Source organism: Typopeltis vanoorti, chromosome 5 (genome assembly GCF_054136105.1).
Source record: "Typopeltis vanoorti isolate ZY-2024b chromosome 5, IOZ_Tvanoo_1.0, whole genome shotgun sequence".
Taxonomy (NCBI): domain Eukaryota; kingdom Metazoa; phylum Arthropoda; class Arachnida; order Uropygi; family Thelyphonidae; genus Typopeltis; species Typopeltis vanoorti.
In genome coordinates, this window is record NC_143553.1 from 148,000,940 (window position 1) to 148,022,477 (window position 21,538).

The 21,538-nt window shown below is 35.3% G+C and overlaps 1 protein-coding gene across 1 annotated transcript in view; it reads left to right on the forward strand.

Annotated features, from left to right (window-relative positions):
* LOC150106928 (NPC intracellular cholesterol transporter 1-like) overlaps positions 1–21,538 on the forward strand; it is a 920,722-nt gene that overhangs the window by 547,224 nt on the left and 351,960 nt on the right. The window contains exon 16 of the mRNA XM_090393507.1: positions 4,508–4,648. Coding sequence (XP_090249633.1) covers positions 4,508–4,648 — 141 coding nt within the window. The remainder of the gene's footprint in view (positions 1–4,507; positions 4,649–21,538) is intronic.

Genomic DNA, 21,538 nt, shown 5'->3' on the forward strand with positions numbered 1-21,538 from the left:
TGCCTTTATCATCTCAAAATACCTATGTCATGACCATGTCTTCTTTGGTGCTGAATAACCGACTTCTGCCCACTGTTTGGATTCTGTTTACTGCTGAATCCAAGTCTCGTCCATAGTAATAAATCAACTCACAAAATCTGTTTTATTATTGTTAAAATGCCCCAAGAACTGTTCAGAGATTTTCATGCAAGTCATTTTTGATCTGCTGTGAGCAAGTGCAGCACCCATCTTGCACAAAGCTTTTTAATTTGCAATTCTTCATGTAAATATATCCTACACATTCTTTTGAAATTCCTATAGTCTCAGCAATTTCACGCACTTTGACTCGCCGGTCATCTAATACCATATCCTGCACTTGATCAATGATTTCTGATGTTACACTTTTTGGACGTCCTTCACGTGGATCATCTTTAAGGCTGGTGCAACTACGTTTAAACCCAGCAGTCCATTTCTTAATTGTCGAAAAATGAAGGAGAAGAGTGCCTATGAACTTTGAATGAATTTCTTTTGGTGTTAAATCTTCTTTTACAAAGAATTTTGTAACCACACAATACTAAATTTTATCCATTTCAAGGGATACAGACAAAACTTTTGCTTCAGACAGCTGTATGAAATAAGCTACTTGATAGAATGACTTGCAATTTTACATTGATGCTTATGACAGATGTACCAACTTAGAAGAAAAAAAAAATCTGTTTGTAGAGGCTTAAGTACTGTGAGAACATGTTGGAGGCTTAATGGAATGTATATAGCATTCAGAAAGGATTAAAAACAGAATTTAATTCTTCCTATATTTCGTCTCAGTCAATGAGACATCTTCAGGGATTACAAAAAAACTAATGTAACATAAAAACAAATAACAAACAATACTAAGCCCAAACACGTGGAAGACACTGAAGTCCTATCTAGGTGGAGCACCCTATAAGGGCAGTTGTAGGTGGCCTGGAATGTAAAGTGGGACCTCGGGTGATAAGCGTTTCTCAAATCTTAGGAAGCTTAATGTAACCATATTTGTTAAGATTTGGCTGATTCCTGAGAGCTGCTGCTGATTTTAAGAATATTTAAGATTCTTAAATATTCTTAGAATCTAAGATTCCTTCTATCTGCTTATAGATCTATAAGCAGATAGAAGGAACTGCCATGGGTTTCCCCTCTCACTCCCCCTTGCCAATTTTTATATGGAAGATTTTGAAAAACGAGCCATAGACTCAGCCCCTCTCAAACCTTCCACCTGGCTAAGATATGTAGATGATGTGTTCTCTATTGGGCCTCATGGCCCACACACACACATTAGAAGCCTTCCTCAGTCACCTCAACAGCCTACATCCAAGAATCCAGTTCATGATGGAAAAGGAAAAGAACAATTGCTTACCCTTCCTAGACACCTTAGTTACACGCCTCCCCAATGGCACACTTTGCTTCACGGTATATAGAAAACCCACGCACACAGGCAGATACATCTACAAACGCTCCCACCACCACCACCCTGCTCAACAATATGGCATTATTAAAACCCTTAGCAAGAGAGCCCACAATCTTTGTTACAGTGGAACTGCCCTTACAACTGAGCTTGACCACATACACAACATTTTCCTCTCCAATGGCTACAGTGATCACAGTATTAGAAAAATAATCAGTTCCTCTCTCATTCCTCGGTCTTCCCTTCAAAAAGAGTTTAGAAATGCTGTCACCATACCCTACATCCATGGCACATCTGAAAAAATAGCCAAGATTTAAAAAAATACAACCTACACACAGCATTTAAGCCCCACCACAAACTTGCTACCCTCATCCGCTCTACAAAAGATCAACTCCCTCCTCTCTCAGTGCCTGGAGTCTATAAAGTACCCTGTTCCTGTAAACTGGAGTGCTTTGGACAGACAGGTAGATCAGCTACACTCTGCCTGGAGGAACATAAGTCATACATCTGCAAGCACGACTATGGTCAGTCAGGCCTGTCTGACCATGTCTTGGATACAACCCATAGGATCTCATGGAAAAATACCACCATGTTCCACCACAGCAAATTCAAAAGAGAAAGACTATTCTTAGAATCAGCAGCAGCTCTCAGGAATCAACCAAATCTTAACAAATATAGTTACATTAAACTTCTTAAGATTTGCGAAACACTTATCACCAGAGGTCCCACTGTACATTTCAGGCCAATTACAACTGCCCTTAGAGGGCACTTCACCTAGATAGGACTTTAGTGTCTCCCATGTGGTTGGGCATGGTATTGTTTGTTATTTGTTTTTATGTTACATTAGTTTTTTTTGTAATCCCGAAGATGTCTCATTGACTGAGACGAAATATAGGAAGAATTAAATTCTGTTTTTAATCCTTTCTGAGTGCTGTATACAATCCATTATGCCTCCAACATGACTTTATATTTTTTAATTTTTTTCTATTAGTGATTCTTGATTTAATTCTTTCATAATTTCTTCGTTTCTTTTGTGATCAAATAGAGTATACTTTGCAGTTTTTCTCATAAACTTCATTTCTGCTGTTATTAATCTTTGTTTGCCTTTTTGTTTTATTGTCCAGATTTCGCTTCCATACAATAAGACTGGTAGGGCTAATGTATTGTATACTTTTAGTCTGGTTTATTTTTGAACTAGTTTTGGTTTAAATATGGAGTTAATTACACCTGTTGTTTTTAAATATTTTGTAATTTTTACATCTATCTTTTTCATTTTCATATGTGATCATACATCGTTGATAGTTAAATGAATTCACCTGTTCGAAGATCTTGTTATCTATTACTATTTTAGTTCTTGCTGGATCTTGTCCTTTAAAGGCCATAGTTTTTGATTTTTCTGTTGATATTATCATACCATAATCTTTGACTATCTCATTTAGATCTAAAATAGCTTTATGTAAGTTATCTTCAGAATTTGTAATTATTATTTGGTCGTCAGCAAAAAGGAGAGTTTTAAATAATAATAATAGTGTTACACATCACCACCAGTAGAAGTAAGTGAATATACTATAAAACTGGTTATAGCAGGTAACATATATAATGAAATAGCCTCTATGACCAGTTACCCCATAATAAAATACTGGTTCTAAAATTCTGAACAGAATGAGGGCACCATAGCACTGAAAGCTGCCAAAGGCAACACAACAGTTTTGATAAATTCCATAGAATAGATGAAAAAATGAAATTTTCATTCTCTGCAATCACAGTGTAATGCAGCCCATTACACTGTGATTTACCAACCACCCTACATATAAAAAAAATCTACAATTCGCATCTTTGCTCAGCTACCAGGGATATGATTACATGAATAAACATTCTTGCTTACAGATAGTTTTCCTTCCAGTAACAGTGGTGTCCTATTTCTATTATTACAATTATTATTTTTGATTTATAAAATTATTCATAAATAGTGCTTTTTCACATAGTTGTCTACATCACACCAAAACATGGTATGAACACAAATTTAAGGAAGCCTGTGAGATCATTATCAGCCACTCCAATCTAAACAATAATGATGGTCTAAAAATCCCATACATATGGAAGGCATATATTCGTCCCACGAATCCTTCCTCTCTAAGAACAACTATAAATAGGACTGTAGAAAATCCAGGATCCTAAATCTAAAATAACAATGTTAATACTAAAAAATAGGACATCACTGTTAAAGAAAAAATCTGCAAGAAAGAATGTTTATTCATGTTGGAATTTATGAATAATGTTTTAAATCAAAAATAATTTAATAATAGAAATAGGACATCACTGTTACTGGAAGGAAAACTATCTGTAAGCAAGAATGTTTATTCATGTAATCATAAATTAAATCTAGCATGATGTAATTTTTTATTTTTATTATTATTTTTTTTTTTCACTAGAGGTCATGCCAGTGACCTCTAGTGAAATAGATCATATGCTATTACTAAAATAGTAATAGCATGTGATCAAATCATTGTTTCTCTAGCTTTCAGTTTGAAATGTAATGCAGCTTGTCTTGTATATTTATGTATGCTCCAGATTATGATCTTGATATGAAGATTGAAATGTCGGGATAATAAAGAGAGTTATTCTAACACGGTTGTAGAATCCATAATTTTAAAAAGGAATGCTGATCACCATGTAACACTAAAAGAAAAGAACTTTAAAGTTTGTTGTGATAGACATGTTGCCTGTTAAGTGGGCCTCACACAACGAGTTTTTTGACTCCATGGAAGTTACCAAAACAATAATATCTTATGAAGTACCTAATCATGCCCAACTTCAGAAATGGACTGCATGTCATTTCTACTGGAACATATCTCCACTGTTATTTTGTATCTTGTATGCTTTTGTTTTATTCTGTGTTAAGTTGATGGTTATAAAAGCAAAGGTCAAAATTGTTAATAATCATTTCACATATGATTATTAAAATTTGATTACTGGAAAAATGATTGGTCTACTTGTCTATTTCTTGGATGTATTTGTATAAGCTTTATAGTTTTATATTAGTTAAATTTAGAAAGCTGCAGATATTTATTTTCTCTTTTTCAACAGAATAACAGACTTGATGTTTGCTGGTGTATAAGAACAAAGAAAAAGGAAAAAAATCCAGTTGTTTCAAAGGGTATTTTATACAAATGCTTCAAGAATTTCTATGCACCATTCTTGTTGCGAAATACATCTCGAGCTGTTGTAGTAAGTTAATTCTGTTCAATTTTATGAGTTATTTCAGACGTTCAAACTTCTCGTAATTTTTATTACAGCAATAGTATTATTATCGATCTTGTTAAAAATATTTTAGAATTTATTCTACAAAATGTAGAAAATATGTACAAGAATGATCCAAAGGTTTAGATTTTGGCAGTTTATTTTAAATTCACATTAATTTGATTCAACAAAATTCAGTATACTGGAGTTTAGAGAACATTTATTTTTTGTATTTGGTCCATGTTTTTGCAAGTATCTGAATCTCTGTACACTGTTAGGCTCAATTGTTAGATGTTAACTATTTGGAACACATTTTAATGAAAGCAGTATGTATCTGTCCTAGTTTCAGCCATTCGAAACTTTTTCCTCTCTTCTTCTTCTCTAAAGATGTCTTTTCTCTGTCCCAGGTCAAGTTACTAGTTTTAACCTATTGACTGACTGATAGATTTACTGACATGTGCTTGGAAGAACATAAATACATCCCCTACTATTATGAGAAGTCTCTTACCTTGCATATCACTTGTAGAATCAAATGGATAAAAACTCTTGTCGTTGAAATTAATTTCTTAAAAACTAACCTAACTCTGGAGAGAAACTCTGCAAAATACAGGAAGCTAATTCTTAATCCTTCTATTTAACAATCATGGCTTACTTCTAGAGGGTGTCCTTCCAATGACTAAGCTTAATCTAATCACTTAGGTTGTATTTTGTGTTGTGTGCATATTACAATTTTATTGTAACTTGTACTCTTGTACAAGGTGAGCCATAAGTCACGATGGGGGTTTAAACATTTAATAACTTTATTTTTATTAATTTCTTTTTATTTTAATGAAATACAGAACCTGGAGATGTTTTTTTTTTTTTTATTGGTTATGAAAAACCATGTTATATAAATGCCTTTCATTTTTGCTTCCCAAAGACAGGCCCTTTCTACAGCATGATCCATGACAGCTGATAATGTTTCTGTCTGCAGTGCCCAAATTTCTGCATGAATATTCTCCTTCATTTTGTCTGTAGTTTGTTCACATACAAGTTTTCTTTCAGGTAATCCCATAGGAAGTTGGGAATTGTTAGATCTGGAGAAAGCAGTGGCTAATTAATTGCACATGATTGCCAAATTGCATGATTTTGGTTTGTTGTTTAGTTTAATTTCACAAATGTTCCTAGAATACCTTAAGAAAATGAAATGAAAAAAAATTTATAATAAAAAAAAAAGTTATTCACATTCCAAACCTCTTCGTGACTTATGAGCCACCTTGTAGAAGTCTGGCAGATGAAATAATAGTCATTAATCTTGTTTCATTCTTGTGTGCTGTCTTCATCTATTAAAATTTATCAACATGTTTCCAACAGCATTTATGCCTCAATTCACAGTGAAAGTTTATTTTTGTAAATTTATTAATACATTTAGTTAAAAAAAAATAAATAAATAAAACATATTATACAAGATTTCCTTGAAAAAATTATTTTCAATGACCAAACATTTAATGCAGCCTGAAACAAGATTAGATATTTAAAAAGGCACTGTTGTTCTCCTATTGTGATATTTAAATGATAAGTAGTTGTGTGTTTGCAGCAGCTAATTAAGTAATAAGGAAGGAGTAAATATATAATAAAAAAATGAAGATTAATTTTTAATAATAAAAAGTGAAATTGACAGTAAACTGCATAACAAGTACTTCAAAATTTATCAAGCCTACAGTCCTAGTAGTTTGTTTCTTGAAATTCTGTTATAATTATTATTATTATTATTATTATTACAGGTATCTCCATGGAGTCAGTAGACTCATCGCAGGAGACCCAAACTAGCAAAACAATATCTGTCATATCTCTTCTTGAATTCATTTACAGACGAAGAGCTCACAACTAAGTCAGGCAATGAATTCCACTCATTCACCACCCTCCAGGCAAAAAACCTTGTTCTGACACCTTTGTTAACCACACTCTTCTTTAATTTCCAGAGATGACCTCTTGTTCTTCCATCACTTTCACACAGCTGAAACATTTCCCCTGCATCAATCCTATAAAAACCTTTCAGTAATTTGAATGTTTCTATCATATCCCCTCTTCTTCGCCTATCAACCAATCTCTGCAATCCACAAGCTCTCAATCTATCAATGTAGGGAGCATTTTTTATATCACTCACCAACTTGGTCACTCTTCTCTGAACCCTCTCCACAGCCTCCTCATCTCCAAGGAATCCAGGTGACCAGACCTGAGCACAGTAATCCAAATGTGGAAGTATCAATGCTTTATAAAGGGGAATAATAACCTCTTTATCTCTGGATGTCAGTGTGTTCCTCAACAACCAAGTAATCCTATGTGCAATCTTGGACACCTTAGCAATGTGTCCTCTGAACTTCATCTCCCTATCTACCAATACCCCTAAGTCCCTAGCCTCATCAATCTCTTGGAGTACCTTTCCATCGATGTAGTACACAGCTGGTAATCTTTTAATCCCAAAATGCATGACTTTACACTTTTCCACATTGAACTGACATCCATTTTCTTTTGCCCATTTTACCAGCTTATTTAAATCCTCCTGCAAACTTTCAACATCAGCTTGATTTTTTATTGCACTACACAACTTTGCATCATCAGCAAACAACTGAATATCTCCCTTCAAGCCGTTTCCTATATCATTTATATACAAATTAAACAACATCGGCCCAAGCACAGAGCCCTGAGGCACACCACTGGTCACCTGCCTCATTCTGGACTCGGCTCCTCCATACACCACCTTATGGTATCTCTCCCTGAGCCATTCTCCTATCCATATCACCAATTTAATATCCATTCCCATCTGCTCCAATTTGCGTAACAGTGTTCTATGGGGTATCCTGTCAAAAGCCTTAGCAAAATCCAGAAGTACCACTGTGTAGCCAGTTCCTTTGTCCAACTCAGATGTTATTCTATTATGAATAGTTAATAGATTGCTAAGGCAGGATCTACCTTTAACAAAACCATGTTGGCCTCTATAGAGTATCATATCCTGATCCTCCCATTCTTGAATTTTGTCTTTAACCAACTTTTCCAATACTTTTACCACTACTCCTGAGATGGTGATTGGTCTGTAATTCAATACTGCTGTTTTAGAGCCACCCTAATGCAAAGGAACCACTTTGCCTAACTTCCACTCCCTAGGGACCATACCAGAGTTCAAACTTAAATTAAATATCCAGGTAAGAGGGGTTGACAATTCATTTGCACATTCACGCAACACCCGAGCTGATATTCCATCTAAGCCTACCGCAGTGTTTGCATTTAACTTTTGCAATATATTTAATACCTCTGATTTTAGCTTCAATTCTCACATTAGGTATTGCTATATTATTATTATTATTACGGGTATCTCCATGGAGTCAGTAGACTCATCGCAGGAGACCCAAACTAGCAAAACAATATCTGTCATATCTCTTCTTGAATTCATTTACAGACAAAGAGCTCACAACTAAGTCAGGCAATGAATTCCACTCATTCACCACCCTCCAGGCAAAAAACCTTGTTCTGACACCTTTGTTAACCACACTCTTCTTTAATTTCCAGAGATGACCTCTTGTTCTTCCATCACTTTCACACAGCTGAAACATTTCCCCTGCATCAATCCTATAAAAACCTTTTAGTAATTTGAATGTTTCTATCATATCCCCTCTTCTTCGCCTATCAACCAATCTCTGCAATCCACAAGCTCTCAATCTATCAATGTAGGGAGCATTTTTTATATCACTCACCAACTTGGTCACTCTTCTCTGAACCCTCTCCACAGCCTCCTCATCTCCAAGGAATCCAGGTGACCAGACCTGAGCACAGTAATCCAAATGTGGAAGTATCAATGCTTTATAAAGGGGAATAATAACCTCTTTATCTCTGGATGTCAGTGTGTTCCTCAACAACCAAGTAATCCTATGTGCAATCTTGGACACCTTAGCAATGTGTCCTCTGAACTTCATCTCCTTATCTACCAATACCCCTAAGTCCCTAGCCTCATCAATCTCTTGGAGTACCTTTCCATCGATGTAGTACACAGCTGGTAATCTTTTAATCCCAAAATGCATGACTTTACACTTTTCCACATTGAACTGACATCCATTTTCTTTTGCCCATTTTACCAGCTTATTTAAATCCTCCTGCAAACTTTCAACATCAGCTTGATTTTTTATTGCACTACACAACTTTGCATCATCAGCAAACAACTGAATATCTCCCTTTAAGCAGTTTCCTATATCATTTATATACGAATTAAACAACATTGGCCCATGCACAGAGCCCTGAGGCACACCACTGGTCACCTGCCTCATTCTGGACTCGGCTCCTCCATACACCACCTTATGGTATCTCTCCCTGAGCCATTCTCCTATCCATATCATCAATTTAATATCCATTCCCATCTGCTCCAATTTGCGTAACAGTGTTCTATGGGGTATCCTGTCAAAAGCCTTAGCAAAATCCAGAAGTACCACTGTGTAGCCAGTTCCTTTGTCCAACTCAGATGTTATTCTATTATGAATAGTTAATAGATTGCTAAGGCAGGATCTACCTTTAACAAAACCATGTTGGCCTCTATAGAGTATGATATCCTGATCCACCCATTCTTGAATTTTGTCTTTAACCAACTTTTCCAATACTTTTACCACTACTCCTGAGATGGTGATTGGTCTGTAATTCAATACCGCAGTTTTAGAGCCACCTTTATGCAAAGGAACCACTTTGCCTAACTTCCACTCCCTAGGGACCATACCAGAGTTCAAACTTAAGTTAAATATCCAGGTGAGAGGGGTTGACAATTCATTTGCACATTCACGCAACACCCGAGCTGATATTCCATCTAAGCCTACTGCAGTGTTTGCATTTAAGTTTTGCAATATATTTAATACCTCTGATTCTTTAGCTTCAATTCTCACATTAGGTATTGCTGTAGGTATAGAGATATCCTCACTTGGGTGATAGACTTTTGAAAAGTGATCACTCAGTAACTCGACTATTACATCTGATTTTGTCACCTCAATACCATCAGCACCCACTAAGATTATCCTTCCGAAGTCATTCTTCCTCTTATTTGCCACATAGCGGAAGAACTCTTTGGGATTACCCTTGATCTCTTTGGCTAAGGTCTTCTCATAATCTGATTTAGCTTTTCTTACTATGCTGGTAACCTTCCTAGCTTGAGCCTTGTACTGCTCATGGGTGTCCTGATCGCCTTTCTCCTTGTAAATTCTCCATAACATTTTCTTTTTTTGCAGTTCAAGCTTGATACTACTGCTCATCCATCTAATGCCTGCCTTGTTTGACCTCCTGACCATGGGGACACAATCTGATATTGCTTTCCTCAGATACCCGCTGATTTTATCCCAAGCACTGCTAACATCTTTCCCTTGCAATATGTTCTGCCATGGGATGGCTGCAAGCTCACTCCGAAGCTTGTTATAATTGCCTAACCTGTAGTTCCGTACATACCCCTTCTTAATAGAAAAATCCACAGATTTTGCAACCTCCCAAGTCAATACCACATGATCGCTTTCACCAACTGGAGGTAACGAGGACACCTTACTTATGCATATAACCTCTGAACCAATAACCAGGTCCAACACTCTCACACCACGTGTCCCTTCAGTTACGTGCTGTTTCAAGTAATTATCTTGTAGAAGATGTATGAACTCCATTTCCTTTTTGCTACGTGATATTTCCTCCTTCCAGTTGATATCACCATAATAATCACTAAGCCTTCACTCATTGCACTAAGTTGCTGATGCATGAATTCAATATCTCCCCCCGTACTCCCTGGCCTATAGCAGCATCCAACTGTATATTTGGTTGCGTTGGTCACTATTTCGCACCAGACTGCCTCAAATGAACTCTCATTCACATGTCTATCATCATGATATACTACTTTCTTTGGCTGCAACACATCAGCTATCATCAACAGTACTCCTCCTCCTGTTTTATCTTCTCTATCCTCCCTGAAAATACTGTACCCATCACATTCAATTCCAGTGACCACATCTTCTGCTGACAGCCAAGTTTCACTAATGCCTACAACTTTTGGTGAGATTTCACTGACTAATGCCAAAAATTCTTCTCTCTTATTTCGAATGCTTCTAGCATTGGTATACAAAAATTGCAGATTCCCTCTAGATCTTGTACCGGCTTTAGAACTGATATATAAGTCACTAACTACCGTAGTCCTATGCCAATTTTTATCCCCTCTCTTCTGCAATTTATTCTGCCTATAAGGATCAATAAGTACACAATCAGTGCTAAAGTTTCTCTCTCTTACACTCAACCTTTTCAATATTAGTTTCCCTGCCCAATAACTTCAACCTGTTCAGAAAACAATAACTTCTTCAATCGCTTATGTCCTTCCATGTTAAGATGCAGTCCATCTCTAGCATACAACTGCCTTTTTCCTTCAAACACACTCCAAACATCAAACTCCAGACCTCTTTTTCTGCACATTCTTGCAATCATATCATTCATTATCATTGCTCGTCTACTTAACTCGTAATTGTCAAAACGAGGCAGCACACACACTATTCTCCCATTGACACTTTTTCTCTTCACAATATCTAATAATGTTCTTAAATCTTGGCTAATGTTCTTAAATAATGGCTGATATAGTTAGTGTTTTTGTCTCTTTTATATGTTTAAGATTTTTTACATCCAGACATGTGAAAATCTCACTTTATTCCTTTGAAATAGATTTTTATAATAATTAGGTTTACTGTGTTAGTATGCGATCCTTGTTTCATAATGAACTCACTGAAAAGAAAATTCCTTCCTCTGTAGCAATGAAACCAAGCAGTATGCAAATTAATTTAACAGCAGGTTTCATTTTTTCAAAAGGAATATTTTCATTATGAAAGTTTTTGAAAATTTCTTTCTGTCCATCACTAGCAGAAGTCTGATCATTCCAAAATGCAATTGTTCCTTCAGTATAACTTTTTGGATAGTAGTACTGCTTAAATAAATTATCTTCATCCATGACTTGTGCAAATATGAACATTGAATTTCTAGTCCTCAGGCTAGTGATGACATTATTCCATTCTACATATTATGTGGTACTTCCCAAGATGTGGGATTAAATCTTTCAAAAGAAAGAGCTCATTCTTGTATATTCCATTATCAAATTATAAAATTCATCTACATAAAACATAAATTGCGGGTGTCAAAAAAAGTATCATTTATCAAATTATGCAGTAACTCTTCAACAGTGGCAGGTAAATGTTCTTCATTTTAATTTTGTTAATAAAGAATTTGGCAAGACATTCAATCCTGGATGGCCCTTCCAGGATCAGTTAACATGCTTATCTACAGAGGCAAATAATATTGCAGTAAGCCTTTCTCAATGATTCAGAGACAGTTAAAGGCTTGCTATGTGCAGAACAGTTGTGGCATTATAGACTTATTCATTAGGAGGCATAATTTATCTTCATGGTGAGTGTCAAACTCCATCACTGAATCTCTCCCTCTTTATTCATAAATCCAAGATTTCCTTGCCCCATTCAGTAACATTTATTTACTGCTTTCCAAATTCCAGAAATCACTAAGATCTTCACCTTTCTAGGTGAATTTAATGTATTACACCAACTGCCTCAACTCACGGTTACCACTGATAAAGCCAAATGTGATGTGAAATAGTGATTTTGTGAGCTATATGCAATTACTTGAAGTAAATTAGATGTCTACCTGAATTCCTAAACTACCTTCCTAAAGCCCTCTCCAGTTGATAGTGGAGATGGTATCCTTTAAGATTTTTAACCAGTTCTCCTTCCCTATGCTGTGGAGGTCACTTCTCAGTAACTCAGATCATATCTTGTGAACCTTATCTCCCAAACAGAGAACACCTTGCAGCCATTCCCAACCAATAATCACTACTTTTTGCTGAGCTGTTGTGTGGATAAACATTTTTTGCATAGGTTTGCAGTCTCCGACTCAATATATATAATAGCCAGTGTTCACAATAGCAAAAATCAGATAATGATGTGCCCAAAACTGGTGACAATGATTTTGTTAAAAGATCTTGTGTGTTGCATGCAAAATATTTCTGTAATAGCAGCCTAGATGCTTACTACCCTTTCAACCACTTAAATATCGTATATACATGCAGTTCAAAAAAAAAAAAGAAAAAAAGTTTCATTCGTCCATAAAAAGTTGCATAAAAATTAAGCTGCATAAGCAATTCCAAATCTGACTTCATAAAGACTGTAGCAGAAAACTTGCTGCCACCTGTCCAAATTGAAAAACCATTTATTCTGGTCCCTTCTGAACTCCATTAGATGCAAGTTCTGTTGTTCACTTAAGCTTCCCTCCCTCCCTCCCTCCCTCTCTCTCTCTCACGTACTCACACACACATCCTGAATACCACTGTTATACTACCTGAGTATTGAAACTGATTTGGCATTCCCATTTTCCTTCAACATATACATGCAGTTCAAAAAAAAAAAAAAAAAGTTTCATTCGTCCATAAAAAGTTGCATAAAAATTAAGCTGCATAAGCAATTCCAAATCTGACTTCATAAAGACTGTAGCAGAAAACTTGCTGCCACCTGTCCAAATTGAAAAACCATTTATTCTGGTCCCTTCTAAACTCCATTAGATGCAAGTTCTGTTGTTCACTTAAGCCTCCCCCTCTCTCTCTCTCTCTCATGCACTCACACACACATCCTGAATACCACTGTTATATTACCTGAGTATTGAAACTGATTTGGCATTCCCATTTTCCTTCAACTCCTGCATAGATGACCAAGTCACATCACTCTTTTCTGCACCATATGTCTTGTCTTTTTTTCTAAAAAAAAAAAAAAAACAGAAGAATACTAAACAACTTGAACACTAAAGGCTTTTGGTTGGTTGGGTCCTTTATCATCTCCCCCTCTTTCTCTCTAAAATTTTCTGTACTCTGCTGCATGTATTCCAGTACATGCAAGCAAACATATACCCAGCCTATCCCAAAGGAAAAGGAGACAAGTTTGCCCTCCAACAACTGACCACAATCATCTCCAAAATAATGGAGAAAGTCATCAGTCATCTTCACCACTACCAAGTCCTGCAAATTAACAGCCACTAGTATGTATTCCTGAGAGTTTGAAAAATAAAGAGACTAGGAATCAAATGGATGTGTATTCTTATCAATCAAGAGATTTGTAAGAAAAGGATGGTGTGGAAGGAATACCATGTGCATAAGGATGATTATTATGAAAATTATAAGTAGCAAACAAGAAGAGTCACAACTTTTGTATGGAAAACAAAGTCTGAGTATACAAGTTACACAGCCCCCCAAAATTCTATCATTATACTACAAATAAAAGAAAGAATGAATATGAAAGAATAACTACTGAATAGATAGTGTTGAGAGTGATAGATGTAGAAGAGGTTGTTCAAATAATGAGTGCCTGTTTTGGTGAATGCAACATTGTGCTCATTATTACCTCTTCACTGGATGAAGAAACTCAAGCATACGAGTTTCTTCATCCAAGTATTAGATCTATTGCACAAACTGAATAAGAATTTAGCAATAGGGACTAATGGGATATCAGCACAGATGTAGAAAGAGTATTCAGCTGAACTGGCTATTACTCTCACCAGGCTATATAATTAGTCTCAAAAGGGTAGATTTCACAGGTGTAGAAAGAATGTATGGAAATCCCATTGCATAAGGTGGTGCAAAGACCAATGCATCCAACTATCGAAGATTTTGGAAAAGTTGGTTAGGGCTCGCATTTAGAAACGTGTTGACAGAGAATCTCTACTTTGCAATGAAAAGCATGGGTTTACTAAGGGAAGATCATGTTTAAGCAACTTGCTCACATTCTATAATAATGTTATCATTGAGCTAGAGAAGGGGAATGGGTACACCATGATGCTTCTGGAATTTGCTAATGCTTTTGACAGAATACAGCATGGAAGACTGGTGCATAAATTGGAGATTGTGGGATTGGATTTTAAAATATTATCTTGGATAAGAGGATGGCTGACTGACAGATATCAAAAAAGTGGTATCTGGAGGATGTGAGTCTTCAAGATTTAAAGTAACCAGTGGTGTACCACATGGATCCGCTCTTGGTCCACTGTTATTCAATATTTACTTTAATGACATTGGGAAGCATTTGATAGGTGACCTACAGATATTTGGTGATGCAAAGATAGGTAGGGTAATCAGGAATGTGACTGGTGTATAGTACTTGCAGAATGATTTGAATAGTCTGGAATTCTATGCATAGGAAAATGGATGTTACTTCAGTGTCAGTAAATGTAAAGTCATGCACTTTGGCATGATTAGATATCCATTGTTTATTATATTGGCAGGATTATGCAAGAGGAAACTAATCAGACTAGGAACCTTGGAGTTTTAATAGACAGGAAGTTGAATTTCAAGGGTTGTGTATCAAAGATTGTAAACACAACTCGGAGAATAATTACATGTCAAGGTTTGTTTCAGTATGCAAAGATAAGTCATTTTGCCTCTTAACAAAGCCTTGATTAGACCTTACTTGGACTACTCTGTGTGCAGGTCTAGTCTCCTGGTTTCTGTTGTGATTCTGACACAGTGGAGAGAGTGCAAAGGAGAATGTCAAAAATGATATCAGGATTATGAAGACAGATTTAGAATTTGTAGACTGCAAACAGGAGAAAGAGGAGGGTTATATGATTGAGACTTACAAACTTCTGAAGCTATCAGACAGGATTTCATTTCATAGAAATTTTCATTTTATGGAAGGTGGAGAAGGGGCAAGAGGGCATATGAGAATAAAAGCCACCAAGAAGTGCGTGAGATGTAGATATTTCTCCGATAATGGTGCATGATTGGAATGGATTGCCATTGGGTGTTGTGTGTGTGTGTGTGTGTGTGTGTGTGTGTGTGTGTGCGTGCAAGCAGTGTAAATTAATTCAAGAAAAAGTATGATAGTTGGTGCATATAGTACGTGGCCCTCCCTCTATAAGTCTGACTCCCTAATCAGCTCTTTTAATAATGATAAAAATGTACTCAACCAATTCTACATCCATGGCTGACCTCTTAGCGTATATCACGGCAACGTTCATTGAAGCATGCTGCTACTCATGACATTTTTGGAACATTGATGGTTTTGGCTTTGAGGCCTGCTCAGTGGCGGCTCGTGGCTTGAAATTGTGGGGGTGCTGCAACTTTCGAAATATACATACACACTATAAGTACAGTGTGGATAAAATACATGTATGGATAAATCCATACATGTATGGATAAAATATCAAAATTATGGTAAAAATGAAAAAAAAATTAAACATGAAAAAATGTTTATTATCGATTAAAAAAATTATACAGTTTGGTATAATTCAAAATTACTTAAAAATAAAATATATTCTTGTTTTGTTTCATGAAAAAATATTATTTATTATCGATAATACAGTTTATTAATTCTTAGGGAGAAAGGTTAAGTGGGTAGAATATGTGCCTTCCATATTCATGGGATTTTTAGACCATCATTATTGTTAAGATTAGGGTGGTTGATTGATTCCCTCAGAAGTGTCTTAAAAGAATGAAATGGTACATATAACAGATATGATATATTGAAGTGCTATTAAGTAATAGACTAATTTGGAGGAAAATTATTGATAGGAGATTAATAATAATGAAAGTTAATCATGTAGTGAGGTAATAATAACCTGAAGACCTCTTGAGGGTACATATCAGGGAATTGATGATAGAACCCACCCCATGCTATCATCCACTATGAGTTTTTTATAATCATCTTACAAACCAGCTCAAAAACTTATGTAATCTGCTAGTACCTCAACTTTTTTTTCCCCCAGCAATGCTTAAATGCATTATCATCTTCAACTTCAGCATGTCTCAAATAATACCATGTGGAATTTTTATTCAAACCTTTAAAAAAAAAAAAACCTCCTTTCATCAAATATCCAAATTACATTAAATATTCTGACCTGTGACTTTTCACAATATGACAGTAACAGTATTTCACTGTTATCTGTATGAGCAATCTGAATAAATGATCATGAAATATAATAAAAAAAAATTCTATTTATTATAGAAGGTCAAAATTCTTGGATGCTTAAACACATTTTTGCAATGGAGAAGAACAAGTGCTGCTGTTGGAATCAAGAGTGGGGAAAATCTATTTCAGGGCATATTTGAAATTCATAATTAAGGGAATTTCTATATTTGGTTGGTATATTTAATCTAATCAATACTAAAAATCATCTCTATATATCAGTAGCTTATTACTGGAAGGAAAACGACTTCATATGGTGGAAAACATCTCTCTCAAAAGACAAGACATAATAGTATGAGGAATTTTCTTTTTATCTCACAGTTGTAAGCAAAACATTCTCATTATAGCATTAAATGCAACATCAATGTATTTTGTTATGACTTGAAAAATCATAGCACAGGTAACTCTTTTATTTAAGTTAAGGGATATTACATCCCATATCGTTTCTTAGCCAAATAAGAAACTCAGAGTTTCATGCCGAATATAGTAGAAACTATATAAAGTTCAGCGATTCCAAGCGTAAGCAAATACCTGGATACTGCAGCAACTGACCCTAAAGGTAGTGCAAGCTGAGGCAGCTCATGTCTATATTCACGTAAACACAAGAAAGATATCTAATAGGTAACTCTTGTTAGATGTGATTTTTTTTTCCCTCTTTTTTTTTCTTTTTTTTTTTCTCTCTCATATGTGGTTTCACGGTTCTTGTAATACCACTGAGGATGGTCTGCTATTTCTAGACCGACTTGCTGTTTCCTTCTAAAGTGTGGAAGCTTTCTCATATGTCTTGTTTCCTATTATTGTCTGCTGTTTAGTGGCTCAGTGTCCATTTTGTGTTCCTACTACCTTATTGGTCTATACAGTATTATCTGTAATTTGTGAAAAGAAACTTCTGTGCCATTTGAGCAAGATATCTGGCTAGAGAATATGCAAAGGAAACTACATGAAAAGAAGAATGTGAATAATCAAAGTGAAGAAAAGGCCTAGGAAATCAAACTTCCTACTTCAGCGGCCAAGTTCTGAATCGGTTTGATAGAGGTGAACATAAGATTAGTATTTAAAGTGCCATGGGATTGAGTCGACAATGATAATGACTGAAACAATTTGCAAGAGCACTCAATTGTTTACGAATTTTGGTATGACCAAAGTAATGAAATCTGAATGCCATGGAATTGAGAAAATGGAAAGGATACTGGTTAGATGGATCAAGCATCAGAACTAGTAGAACATTCCTTTGTCTTGGGTGGTCATACAAGAGAAGGTGAAAGATTTGTATGAAATTTTGATGAAAGCAACCAACACCTTTTTCTGGAAGTTATGGATAGTTTGACTGATATGCGTTGTTACACCTACCACAATCTCAACATGACTGACAAGGCTGCAGATCACATTGCTACTGAAGAATTTCATGAATTTCTCTTCAAAGCAAAGATAGTAGAAGGAAGTTACACCCAGAGGGTATAATCAGAAGTTGAAAACTGCAAGTCAAGTTTCAGTTGAGAGACTCTAGAAAAAGTACCCTTCAGCATGCCAGCTAAGGAAAACATGATTAAAATTTGGTTACGATGTGTTAAGTATGAAAATAGGAACTACTATAATAGTTATTTTATATGTACTGAACAGTTATTATTATTATTAAACAAGACCTCATGGAGTCAAAGACTCATCTGGGAGGTCCTTTTATCTCGCACACATCTCATCATACCTGGTCTTAAACACATTCAAACTCCTTGCAGACACCACACTCTCAGGCAAGGCATTCCAATCATTCACAACTCTGCACGAAAAAAACCTGCCTCTCACTCCCCTACTCACACCCTCTTTATACAGTTTCCAGGCATGACCTCTGGTTCTCCCCTGATCTCCCACTATTCTCTGTAGAACTTCTCCACCATTGATCCTATAACAACCCCTTACCAACTTGTAGGTCTCTATCATATCTCCCCTCTTCCTTCTCTCCACTAGACTCTGCAAATTACATCTTTTCAATCTTTCCTCATACTCGACATTCCAGAGGTCAGAAACTACCTTAGTCAGTCACCTTTGGACCCTTTCCAACATCTCTTCATCCTTCTGAAAACCAGGTGACCAAATCTGGGCACAATAGTCCATCTGTGGCCTAATCAAAGCCTTATACAATGGAACAAGAATCTCCCTACTTCTACACGTCAGTGTCCTCCTCATCATTCCAGTTTGACTACCCTTATGCCTTAATATATTATGAAAAATAGGTGCATTTTTGATTGAATTTATTTTGAAAGATCAGAATCTTGCTAGTGGGAATAATGCAACCTTAACCTCATTTTATAATTTTTCCATTTGCTGTTTTAAGGATACTTGTGACATAAGATTGAATGATATATTCACGTAAACACAAGAAAGATATTTAACCAAATATTTCGGTCTGGAAATAGCAGACTATCCTCAGTGGTATTACAAGAACAGTTTAAAAAAATACAAGCTAGAATGCTAAAAATAGAACACAGCGCATGATGTTATATCACTAAGTATGAAACGGAATATTTTGAAGTAGAGACATGATTGGGGGGGAGGGGGGATTAATGAGTAATCTTGATTAGACTTTCCTAGATTTTTGATATAGATATACAGTCATTAAATCTACATGAATGAATTCATGAATAAATAAATTTCCCTTATCAATTACTTTGAAAAGAGTTGTTAAAACACCATATTCATGTTGTAATGACTATATCTATATCACAAATCTGGGAAAGTCTAATTAAGATTACTCATTATTATTTATTTATTTATTATTTTTTTTTTTCAATCATGTTTCTACTTCAAAATATTCCGTTTCATACTTAGTGATATAAACATCACGTGGCGTGTTCTATTTTTAACGATCTATTATTAGTATTCTAGCTTGTATTTTTTTTAAACGGTTCTTGTAATACCACTGAGGTCTGCTATTTCCAGGCCGAAATATTTGGTTAAATAAATATCTTTCTTGTGTTTACGTGAATATATCATTTAATAATTTTTCCATGCATTTTCAACATAGCAATTCTCGAACGCAACTCCTGTATATAATTGAGTTACTTACCTGTATTTAGTATAAGTCAACTGAAATTTATGTATATAGTGACAATCATCCTTCTTCTATAGTCACAATATGACACAAATTCAAGACAGTCAGAAATTTTATTGTAGCATTAAATTGAGTATGGTGTTTTAACAACCCTTTTCAAAGTAATTGATAAGGGAAATTTATTTATTCATGAATTCATTCATGTAGATTTATGTAATGCAATTTTTCCAAACCAAATGTTTTTCCCTTCTTAATTTTAGGACTTTAAATAAGATAATGCTACATTTGAATTTTTATACCATTAAGATTGTTCACAAATACTATTTTTAGAAATAAAAGGCTAACTTATTTTTAAATTAAAAGAAATAATTTTCGTGTAACCTAAGTGCTACAAAGTAAAATTGGCATGCCATATGTATTTTAAAATTTGTAAAAATGTGGTAGCCATGTGGTGAAGTGAAATGTTGTAATCAAGCAAGTTCCTACCTGACAGGCATCTTCTTTTAGACACAGCCTGGCATAACATCTTAACTTGAAGAGTTACAATTACTACAATATGAAATAATCACTACTGACATAAACCTGTGAGCACAGCCGTGAGACATATTAAGGTCTGAGCAGTTTCTTCAAAGAGGGAACTATTTTACAAAATTAATAATCAAAAATAAAATTATTACAACATGAATCTAAAATGTTTTTGAATTTCTAAATGCAGTAGAAAATATTGAATTTATCAGTAAAGAAATTTTTGCACATTTATGAGTAAATCACTTTACCTATATTGTAATCCCTACTGCTGAGTGCTTGCATCACATTATATAAAATGCTGTTAAAGGGTGCATAATTTGATTCACAATATTCTTTAGAGGCATTAAGAAGTCTGGATTGTCTATATTTAGTACTCTCTAGGATCTAGTGTTTATCAAATAAGGAGGCACCAACTGGACATTCACCAGTGTTGTTTCAAGCCATAATAAGGATTAAAGTAATCATGGCTTTAAATACTGCAACCAGTCACCTTATTCCTTACATTTTCATATACTTCTACCTTTGGAATAGTGTCTACTAACAAACATTATCAGGACAAGCTTGAAATTGCTGTGGCAAGCTATTTGCGCAAAGGTTGTGGTGAGTGTTGTTATTGCGCAGCACCATATAAATCAGTCATCTTGCACACATCATCTTTTCTATTAAGTGATGACATGATTATGTGTGAATATTATGATTCTGTTCTAAGCACCACATTTTATGACTGCAGTCATTTTTAATGCACATAGGTATGTTAATGCTTTTATTTGCCTGAGCCACATGTATACTCAAGCAGTTATCTGAGATCTGAAATAATCTTGTTTTTAAATAGATGGTGTTGATTAATTTACTTAAGTCAAATACGGTACTACACAGTACAATACAGTATATACAATGCAATAATGTACAATACAGTACAAAATTCTATATTCTTAAGTATGGACTTGGTGCATTCTAAACCATCCACTGGAATATTCAGAAATCAAACTCCTGATGTTTTCTGGGATCCAGCCCCAATTTGATTGTTCTCCCCTGTTTAGGCAATTCTGAATTGGTTTGAGGCTCCTCTGTCTGGGGTTTAAGTGGGGGGATAAGATCGAGACATGTTATAGTCAGTATATCATGGCATACTGCCACCACCATCCAACTTCTTGAGTGCGTCTTTACTTGCTAGCTGGAGAGTGTCCATATGTGATTCCATGGACACTGGGATGCCTAATCACAGATTCCATTCTTTCCAAAACCATTGTATCTTGAATGGCCAACAGCAAGAAAAGCTGAATACCAGTACCATGGCTTAAATTTGAGTCCTAAAAAATA